Genomic DNA, 10,906 nt, shown 5'->3' with positions numbered 1-10,906 from the left:
CTTTTTACCCATGTTGCTGTCATTCGGTATCTTTACGTCTATCACTATGGCCATCTTCCTCTCCTTGTCCACCACTACTATGTCCATTCATTTAGCCATCACCAGTTTGTCCATCTATATCTCAAAGTCCCACAGGATCTTAGTTCGGTCAGTCTTGGTCATTCTCGACCACCCCCCTAGAGGGAGGTCCATTTTGACCTCGGGACTTCCAGAACATTTTCCAGGCCACAGATGTTTCTGTCCTGCCTGCTAGCATCTTACACCCTGCTGTTATGTGCTGGATTGTCTCAGGGGTACCTTTACACAGCCTGCACCTGGGGTCTTGCCTACCCCAGCCTCTATGGATCTTGTACTTACAGCTTGTTCCTGTGCTGCCATGATTAGTGCCTCTGTGCTGTCTTTCAGTCCGGCTTTGCCCAGCAACTGGTAGGATTTCTGGATGTCAGCCACTTCCTCTATCTGATGGTGGTACATACTGCACAGGGGACTAACCTTTTATGATGGTTCCTCCTCTTTCTTGGGTTTCTGCTGCCTGTGGTATTCACTGAGCATGTGGCCTGATATATTTCTGCGTGTTCGTTGTGTCATCCTGGACTGTGGTGCTGACACTCACTAGTCCCCGGCCTCCTTCCTTCCGCTTAGCATAGAGCCTCAGGGTGCTGGACTTGGGGTGAAACCCTCCATACACGGTTCGGAGCGTCCTTGTCTTGATGTCAGTGGCTTCCATCTCTTCAGTTAGCCAGTTTATTATTCCAGCAGGGCGTTGGTGTTGATAGTCCGGATCTAGTTCTTACCATTCATCTGACTCTTCAGGACGTGCGTAACCCTCTACAGGTACTCAGTGGTTGCAGCTTTCCTACCGGCTTCTTCGTGTCTTCCATTTGCCTGTGGAATTCCCAGATACTTGTAGCTGTCCTCAGCATCTGGAATGTTATCTTCTGGTAGTTCGATCCCCTCAGTTCTGACCACTTTTCCTGTCTTCATTACCATCTGACTACACTTCTCCAGTACGAATGGCATTCCAACGTTGTTGCTGCATATCTTCATGGTGTGGATCAGGGGATCAATATCCCCTAAGCTCTCTCTTGTGTATATATTGTGTCAGTCTCCCTTTGTCCTTTATGGATCATCAGCTCACCTTCCCTCAGTGTTTTCTAGCTTCTTGTGCCTCCTAATGTTTTGCTTAGTGTAGTTCTTTAAAGTTTTATTGTAATTTTTTTTGTCTGGATTACCAACCTGATAAATGGTGCCTTTTATTATAGTATTATTGTCTCCCTTTGTCTGAATTTGGGTCCTCGACCTCTACACTTGGTCTGCTCATCCCACAGACCCTGACAGTTACTGGATTTTTCTTTTGTGGTGTAAAAAAATAAAGAAACATGACGACAGAAGTTTTCATTTCTGACAGCATGCATGAAAACTGCCCTTTTTGAAGTACTAACAAGTTTTCTTGCATTTTGCAGGACATTTGTGAAACATGGATTTCATTACACATTTTTCAACTGAACAATTCAAGCACTGCTACTTTTCCTCTAATTTCTTCTGTATAATATGCCCGAACACAGAGAGTGAACACTGACCGATATACCAGCTGTGGTGTCTCTGTTTTGATGCTGAAGTTATTTCAGATAATAAAACCATCACTGGTTACAAACTCTTTTTTTTAGTGAGCAGGCAGTGACTTGATGGTGAACTCAAAGTCACCCGTGTGGTTATCAGTGAAGGGCAGTGTTGTATAGTGATGAGCTGGGATGTTTTCATCCATAGAGTCAAGGTTCAGCTGAGGAGGCAAGACAGTTATTCTAATTTTACATTGAACTGCTTCAAACCTTTGGCTGATTCTTCTACAGACCATCAAAGTGCCTTGAAAAACTATTCACCCCCTTCTTGATTTTTTTATATCTTACACTTAAAATGTTCAGATCATCAAATACATTTTATTGTTAGACAAAGATAAGTAAATGCAAAATACATTTTTAATTGATGATTTTAGTTATTAAAGGAAGAAAGCTATCAAAACCTAATCTTGCCTCCCCTATTTTAGTAGCCTGAAAAGAGAACAGAGCTAGAGTCTAAAGATAGAGGCTTGCGTGGCTTCTGTAGCCTCAACCAATTAAATGCAGTGAACTGTGCACTCATCCACATCCTGTGTGTTGACGTGTCGTGGTGGGTCCCCTCAGTAGCTGGAGACTTGCTACAGTGGAGCCAAACATACCATACCAGCTTTATTTATGAAGCACTTTGACATAAAACCATGGATCACTAAGTTCTGTACATGTACCAATAGCATAAACACAATAAAACACAAAATAAGATAAAAAATAAATAAATGAATAAAATAAAAATAAAACAAAACATGTTAAAAAAAGTTGATAAAACAAGTTGAGTCGACCTCTCAAAGAGTGCCAAAGGCTTCAGCAAATAAATATGTTACAATAAGAGTTTTAAACTGAGAAAGAAGAGGCCTGCCTAACGTACAAGGGCAGATCATTCCACAACTTTGGAGCGGCTACAGCAAACCCACGGTCATTCAGAGATTTAAAAACAAAAAAAATTCACCAAGTTTCACAGAGAAAGTTCGCTGTGCCAAATAGGATGTGAACCACTGCAGTGCGGTACTCCTAACACCCGCCAACTGCTGTAAATTAAACTCTTATGATCCACTCTATCAAAAGGCAGCAGTTAAATGTAAAAGCACAATAATAACAGTCACCCGAGTCAGTTACTAAAAACACATCATTAAAAACTCTTAAAAGGGCAGATTCTGTACTATGCAAAACTTTAAAACCAGATTGAAAAACTTCTAAAATACTGTGTTCTTCTAAAAAGGACATTAATTGCTTGTAATCTGCTTTTCATTATTTTTTGAGATCAAAGGCAGTTTGGAGATTATGTGACACCGGGGCGGAAAGGCTAATTTTATCTTTCAAGATGTTTGTGGGTTTTTTTTTTTTAAAAGGAAGGAAACCTTCCTCAAAACGGGTAGAGCAATGGAGCCGCCGAGGGAAAAGCACACGAAACAAAACTGTAGAATTAAAAAATATAATTTATTATGTTTAAATAGTTAAAAATATAGAATGAATTAAAACAACCTTGGCCAAGGGAAGACACAATAAAAATCAATAACAAACAACATTAAAAGTCCAGTGGAATCCACCACGGCCTAAAAGTCACAGAAAACTAAGAGGTCCAGCGTAGTAATAAAAGAGGGAAACCCAGCGGAGTCCTCGCCTTCCTCCCCGCATTCCACGTCCTGGTGCACTGAAGAAAGGGAGGGAGCGGCAGTCACTATTCCTTTGGCAGTTTACTTTATAAAAAGGATAAGTCAAAGACTTACCCGGGTGGGCAGAGCTCTCAACTCCGCCCGCCGCTTCCTCAAACTGTAATCGGCACCGCGGTCTCACTGCTTCTGTTCTCCCGCAGTGCACGAGCTGGCTCTTGTCGTTATTGCCACCAGACTGCCGCTACGCGTCCCTAGTCGCTGGTCATCTGCCTTTTTTTCCTCTGATCGTTTCCCCTTTCCAGTCGCTGGTCGTCTGCTCCATCTGATCATCTCTACTCTCTGATCGTCTCTCGCTCTCCCCTCTGATCGTCTGTGTCTTTCCTCTGTCTGTCTCGCATTCTCCGTGTTACATTTTTTGTTGAACACCGGCTCCAACCCTTTTATGTGTCAATGAGCAACCTGTAAATTACCTTTCCTTTCCTCTTCAGGTGTGTCCAATTAGTCAAAACGGGGAAAAGGCGGAGTCTCTCCAGGACAATTTGCCGGCAACTAAAACATGCAAACTAAATAAAACACTGCACAAAAATATAACCAATGCATGCAATATAAAAAATAAATATGTACACTTCACATTAAAATACAGCACAGCAAAACAATGTCCGTCCTTCCCTGGATGACAATAAGCCTGTAATTTGCAGTAATATCAGGATCAAGAGCAGGTTTCTTGAGTAGAGGCTGAATCAATGCATGTTTAAGTTTGACAGATACAACACCAGAGGGAAAACTACTATTTACAATGGATTGCACAAATGGTGCTGTAGTGAGGAAAACCTCTTTGAAAAATTGAGGAGGGAGAGAATCATAAGGGGAACCTGAGAGCTTCAGGTGACAGACCAACTCCTGCAGGCAAAGCAAAGAAACTGGTGCAAACCTGTCAAAGTCAACAGAGATATGGACAGGCATAGAAGGGTCGAGAACGGAATAGGAAATCTGCGCTTTCACCGATGATTTTCACAAATTTCCTGAGAGGACTCGACACCAACAGTCTGTGGAGCATGAAGGACCATGTCAGTGGTTTTAAATAAGGCGTAATGCTTACAGGAGTTTGCCTGAATAACAGCAGCAAAATGTTTTCTCTTAGCATCTTTAAAGGTTTTCTGATATGAATTCCAGTAATACTGTAATGTTTGGTATAACACCTGAAGCTGATTCTTCTTCCATTTACGTTCAGCTCTCCTAAACTTTCTTCTGGCAGCAAGGAAGGAAGGGAAACCTCAAACAAGACAGGCTTATGATCCTACCAAACAACATCACAAAACCTTTAAGTTAGAGGTAAACCATGAGTCAAATCAAGATCCAACGTGTGCTCACATTTTTGTGTAGGCACAGACACAGGTTGCACAAAATCAAAAGAATAAATAGGATTTAAAAACGTCCATCACAGTACATCAAGCAGAATCCACAACACATACAGCTGGTCGAGGTGCTAGTGCAGATGGTGGCAGACCTGGTGATGATGCAGTGTTAGCAGGTGGTGGTGCATCAGCAGAGACACTGCAGGAGGAGACTGAGTGCCAGAGGCAGGTCTTGGAAAACCTCCTTGCTTGGCCTGGGTCTTGGCCTGCACCGCCACTGCTGGATGAGAGAGGGGGGTGATCTCCAGTCTTTTTTTAGTCTTTTTAAGCCATGGTCGAGGCGTGCTGGTGGCCTATGACTGAATGAATCATACGGCTGCTGCTCGTCTTATTGGGAGAGTTACAGACGGCAAGGCTCAGCCTGCTGCAAGAATCACAGGGAAGTTTTGGGCAAGCTATGGTGGAGTCACGCTCTACAAAGATGCCACAAACCCTGGTTTGATCAGGGTCACTGCTGGAGGCAGAGTGGGTGGAGATAAGGTGTCTAGATGGGGACAGCTACAAAATATTTTCTTCATTTGTGGATAATGGCTCTTACTGTGGTTCACTGGAGTCCGAAGCCTTTGTGCTTTCTGTTGAGAATATTCTGTTCTGAGTTTTGTTGAACCATCACATGATGCTGCTTTTTGGGACTTTTTAGCCTGCTTCAGGTTCTATTTAAGAGATTTGACAGTATTCAGGCCTGAGTGTGGTTAGTGAAATTGGACTCACAGAAAACACTCACTTAGGGGTTATACTGGGTCAGAAGTTGTCCACAGAACCATAGTGGACATGGTCTTATAAAGGGGGCTCAAATGGAGGAATGGTGGAATAGAGATGATCCATTTCATCCTCTGAAGAATTAAGTCTGGGGCAGTGACGACCCTGCTCTGCTGGTTGGGGTGAGATTTCATCATACTTGGAACCAAAAAAAGAGAGAAATAACAATTTGAGATGTTATTATTGTTGAACTTATTGCTGATCTTTCAGTGCAGAGCTCAGCTGGAGAGAGGATTAACACAAAGTAGACTCACTTATAGCTCTTATATAGTAGCTCAGCTGTATGAGGTGGTATGTTAATAAAATGTTTAAAATCATTTATATGGAAATTTTTACACATGTATGACCTCCACCGTGAAGTACAGGACGTGGAACATTTGGTACAAAACATAACTGTCAGCAGAACAAACTCACTGCCTACTAAAACAAGAGAAGAAAACCAGAAATCAACAATTCTCTGATTTTAATGATTTGGACATCTATTTTAAAATGAAGCCTCTCTCCTAGCTGGTGTGAAAGAAGCATGATAGATGATGCTGATGTTTTATGCTATAGTACAGTTTTATATATATGCATACAAATATGTTTTTCTTTACCAGGTGCGAGTCATCCAGAGTTTCATGTCTTGAAGGTTTCTGAGAATTAATCTTTTTTCTGGTTTGTAAAAAGAGAGTGAATACAAAGATGAACACGTGGTTAGTCTGAGAATTTGAGACTGAATCTGATTGAACCGAGAGAGAAAACAGGGCTCATCCTCACCTCCTCCACCAGCAGACAGTGAGAAGTATTAAAACCAGCAGAGCTGCAGAAACTCCTGCAGCTGCTGGTGTCCATGTTCCTGTGATACTTTGGACAGTGAGAGTCTTTGGAGCAGACCTGATATCTTTGTTGGTTTTCACAGCACAGGAGTAGCTTCCTGCATCCTCCCTGCTGACTGGGTCTAGGATCAGATGTTTGATCTGGTTCTCTCTCGGGGTCAGAGGTCGACTGTTCAAGTACCAAATGTAGTTTGTGTTGTCAGTCAGAGGACAGCTGGTACTGCAGGTCAGTGTGACTCTCTGACCCTCTGTCACCACTGCAGAAGGACTCATCTTCACTCTCAGCTCTGAAACACCCAGACTGGTCAATAAATGTAAAACATACAATCATGTGAAAAAGAAACTTTCAATTGTAGGATTTTATGAATTAGGAAAAAAACAAAATAGCTCTTGTCCTCAGCAGGTCTTGAAATAAGGTAAATACAACCACAGATGAACAATCCAAGAGGACATGTTACACTATGCAATTATTTATGTAATAAATATTGAGCGGACCTCAACTAAAGACACATGTACCACCTGTACTGCTTATGAGGACTTAAGAGGCTAAGAACCAAGCAGATGACCTTCAGTTTGTGAGTTAACACAATGACGAGGAGGAAAAGATATCAGCAAGACCATTTCCAGATGGTGTAAGAATTTATATATTTATATGTTTTCATGTCCTCCCTCTCTCTCTCATTATATGGATGGTTTTATATTATATGGATTTTTAAAAAATATTTTTATGTCATTTATTTTAATAATTTCATTTATTTTGACTACGTTGTCCCTCTGTTCAGCACGTTGGCTGACACTTGGTATCTTTTAAATGTGCTATACAAATAAAGGTGACTTGACTTGACAGACAGCTTGCCCTCATTCTACAGTGAGACTGATTCTTCAGATGTGGAAACCCTTCAAACAGCTGCCAATCTTCACAGCAAAAGGTGAGACACGCAATGCTCAGAGAAACTGCAAAAAACCACAGAGTCACATCTAGCATGTCAAAGGTCAACGTTTATGATGCCATATTTAGAAAAAAACTGAACAAGTATGGCTTCTTTGGAGGGATTAACAAAATCAAACCTCTTCTCAGGTCATGTTTATCATGTTTCTTACATCATGCCCTGATACACAAAACATCAGACCTTTAAAAAGGCTGTACTCTCCACCCTACGCAACTGCATTTTAAAGGTACTATTTACAAACATAAGGTTAGTTGTCAGTTTCCCAAAACAGCCATGTCAACATTACAAAGTTGCTCAGGTAATCTTTTTCTTTTTCAAAGCATGAAGAAAAATAATTAAGATTTTAAATGGATAGCAGAACGCAGGTTTAACTTATTTGTAGGATTTGGTTTGACTTTTCTCTCATCATATTATTATTATAATATCACTCACCAGAACATGAAACACATAAAGAATCTACAGAGTAAATATAGAGTGTCTAAATCTGGCAGTGTCAGAAATTAATTTGCGTAATTTGGTATAAAGATCTGGAGACGTTTGGTGACTCCATCATGGATGCTGTTGTGGATGGTTCTGCTCCGGTAACCAAAAATGCACCTACCTGTGGCAGCAAGTGATCCAAGGGCCAGAAATGTAAAATGTTACTGTACATGTGACAGGTGTTACATAATTTGAGGACATTTTTGGTACCTGAACACTGAGTGAAACAAGCTGTAATTACCTGTGACAATCAGAGTAACTCCAGGAAAATCAAACTCTTTCACTTCTTCATTTTCTGTTGTGATGGTGAACCTGTATTCTCCTGAGTCATCTCTCTTCAGCTTCTTTAATCTGAGGATGTGTTGGTTCTTCATGCTGTCATCATACTCCACATGATCTGCATCCTCAGTCAGCTGTTCAGGTTCTCTCTTGACTTTATACCAACATTTAGACTGTATCTGCTCGTAGTCAGGATGTGAGTATTTACTGGAGATGTTGACTGAAGATCCTTCCAGAGCACAGATTCTGCTGTGGACATAATTCAAACTCCAGCAGGAATCACTAACACCTGAAATATGGATGGAATAGAGAAGAGATATTTTAACTTAATTAGTCAAATCAGTTTATTTCTATCACACATTTAAACGCAACAGATGTTGACAAACGTACAAGTAAAAATAACTTTAAACTATACCAATAATTACTAATACTACTAATAAAAAACAACTAAGTACCCTATGAAAATAATAAGAATTGTGATGTGATCACCAACGTTTTAAACTGACCCTGAACTTTACAGGAAACCAGTGTGATGATTAGTCTTAATTGCAAGAAGTGGTGGTAATACTTTGTAAGTGGAGAGACGATAAGTTTACTCACAGACGTCAGCAGAGCGCACATCCTCAAGACCTTTTACAGCACAAGACAAACCGTCATGATTAGATCTGGAAACTAGAATCTGTTTTCCCTCCTGCACTGTAGGCTTTCTGGTCTCATACCACACAAAGGAAATCAGAGGCTCAGTCAGAAAACAGCTGCTGTTACAGGTCAGTCTGATGTGACCTCTGTGTTCAGCAGGAGTCCTCTGGACATGAATTTCTGTTGGGAGATGATAAACACATTTTCCACCAGTTCATCTCTGTCATGTCAAATAAATCAACAAATAAAAATGAAGTTTCAAAGTGCAGTTTGTCCAGAACTTCACCTCTGGGATATGTGATGGAGCAGGACTCGTCCACTGATGTCTGCTGAGAAGAACACATTCTCCCTTTAGCATAGGTCACACTGAAGCAGGTCTCTGTGATGGAACCTGAGAAAAACCAACAACTTTCAGTAAATTCATTAGAGTCTGAAGAGTAAAGTGTTTGTGTTTAACATCTCATAACATGATGAGGAGGCGTCCATCATGACTCACCCACAGAGACTTCAGGGGCTCTGAGATGCTCGTAGCCTTTGACAGCACAGGAGTATGTGACTGCTTCCTCACTGCTGAGCAGCTCTTGGTACCAGGGAGACCAGTCCTCATAGAGAAACTCTCTGTTCTTGTACCAGATGTAGGCTGCAGGCTTTTCAGTCAGAGGACAGCTGCTGCTGCACATCAGTGTTACTGTCTGTCCCTCTGTGGCAGGAATCACCTTTACCTGCAGCTCTGAGAGGTCACATGACCAACATGAATACACTGATCATTCATAAACTCATTCATTTGTGATGCATTTGTAAAAAGAACTGTACCTGTAACATGGAGATGAATTCCACATTGTTGGCACTTTGATCTGTCAGCAGTTTTAATGCAGCAGTAAAAATTTGCATCTCTCTCTGTCAGATTATTGATTGTTAGAGTGAAATTACTCTCTGCTGACATGCTGTACTTTACATGTGTTTCCTCTACTGAGAACATTATCTTGGAGACAGTATCGTGTCCAGTGTACCAGCCATTTCTTGCAGGGGGATGTTGATGTGAGCAGGGCAGATTCACTGATGAACCTTTCAAGGCACAGATGCTGTTTGCTTTTCCCTGAACACCTTTAACACAACATGTGATTAGAAAACATGGTGAACATTTATGCTAACTTTCTTTTCTGTGCTAATCTGTGATGACAGCATGTTACTGTGAAGGATCACAATCTGGTGCTTTGATACACTTGAGAGTTCAGAACAGTAAAAGTACAAATCCTGTTAACTGTCAATCTTCTGTTCTCTAAAATCATTTTGTAACTTTCTGCAGGTTTGACACTAAAACTCCTGCCTTCCACAAACAGCATCACAGTCATCATGAGGAGGAGAAACAAATTATTCCTACCTGAGAGACACAGAATGAAACCCATGAACAAACATCCAGCTTCTGCCAACAACATGGCTGCTGTAGATTTTCTCTTCTAATGAGAAAGTTGATGTATGATGATTGTAAAGAGCCGATCACTGCTGCTCTCAGAGTTTGGAAAATATCAGAAACATGAATGTTAAAAATCAACATCTGTCTACCAGGAATCACTGACTTGTGTGAGTGTGTCAGCAGACAAACTGCATTCAGGTTTAACACCATCACTTCCTCATTTACTTATTTCCCCCACAAAGAGCCCTCTAGTGAAGAATCGAGATATTGCAGGAGCAAGTCTACAACTATACCTTTGCATTTGCTCCTTATCACTATTGATGGCTTTATTATTGTTTTACTTTAAGGATTCCAATTTACACATTTTAATATATGTTATTAGATCCTGTCAGTGTTTTTTTTTTGTGGTTAAAAAAAGTTGCACATTACCCAGAAAAAGCTCAGTGAAGTGCAGTCTGTTTTCACGATGATCATCCTGCTCTACTTACTGAACTGAGATGTTTTCATGCTTGACATCAGGGTTAATCTGCAGAGACAAGACAGTTATTATAAATTCATAAATTAAATTACATCAAATGATTTGGATGATTCACTTTGCAGATTCAAGATTCTTTATTTGTCACATGCATAGTTGTACGAGTTCAACACGCAGTGAAATAAATTGTGTCCTGAAACGCTCCTCGATTAAAGAGGACATTATATACACTAAGTAGGTAAAATATATACATTAAGTTAATTTAATAAAGCAATCTGGAAATTTTTAATTAAAAGTCTGAAAATGTACATTGTGTGAGTGGAATGTTAAAGTGTCTTGTGCCATATTAGCACTGCAATGTATTGACAGAGCAGTGCAGGTGGTGTAAACAAGTGCCCAGAGTGATGTAAACAGAGTAATGCAACAGAGTGACCGGAGTAGTGCAAACTGTAAT

General features: G+C 40.7%; 1 protein-coding gene and 1 long non-coding RNA gene across 2 annotated transcripts; both read right to left on the bottom strand.

The window, feature by feature from the left end:
- Positions 1–5,415: 5,415 nt before the first annotated feature.
- Positions 5,416–9,487, bottom strand: LOC308395019 (uncharacterized protein; the record flags this gene model as incomplete). The annotated part of the gene is made up of 8 exons (XM_080879674.1): positions 9,377–9,487; positions 9,060–9,293; positions 8,850–8,954; positions 8,525–8,743; positions 7,887–8,213; positions 6,157–6,502; positions 5,994–6,051; positions 5,416–5,535 (listed from the first exon to the last, which is right to left on the bottom strand). Exons 2-8 carry the CDS (start codon positions 9,241–9,243, stop codon positions 5,416–5,418), a joined length of 1,359 nt encoding a protein of 452 aa, XP_080735800.1. The 5' UTR covers positions 9,244–9,293; positions 9,377–9,487.
- A 56-nt stretch (positions 9,488–9,543) lies between these two features.
- Positions 9,544–10,507, bottom strand: LOC308395288. Its single transcript, XR_013971370.1, has 3 exons — positions 10,466–10,507; positions 9,945–10,066; positions 9,544–9,667 (listed from the first exon to the last, which is right to left on the bottom strand). It is a non-coding gene; the product is annotated as an uncharacterized lncRNA (long non-coding RNA).
- Positions 10,508–10,906: the final 399 nt, after the last annotated feature.

This window comes from Rhamphochromis sp. 'chilingali' (assembly GCF_963969265.1).
Source record: "Rhamphochromis sp. 'chilingali' genome assembly, chromosome: 4".
NCBI classification, from domain to species: Eukaryota; Metazoa; Chordata; class Actinopteri; order Cichliformes; family Cichlidae; genus Rhamphochromis; species Rhamphochromis sp. 'chilingali'.
This window is presented reverse-complemented; position numbering and strand designations above follow the sequence as displayed.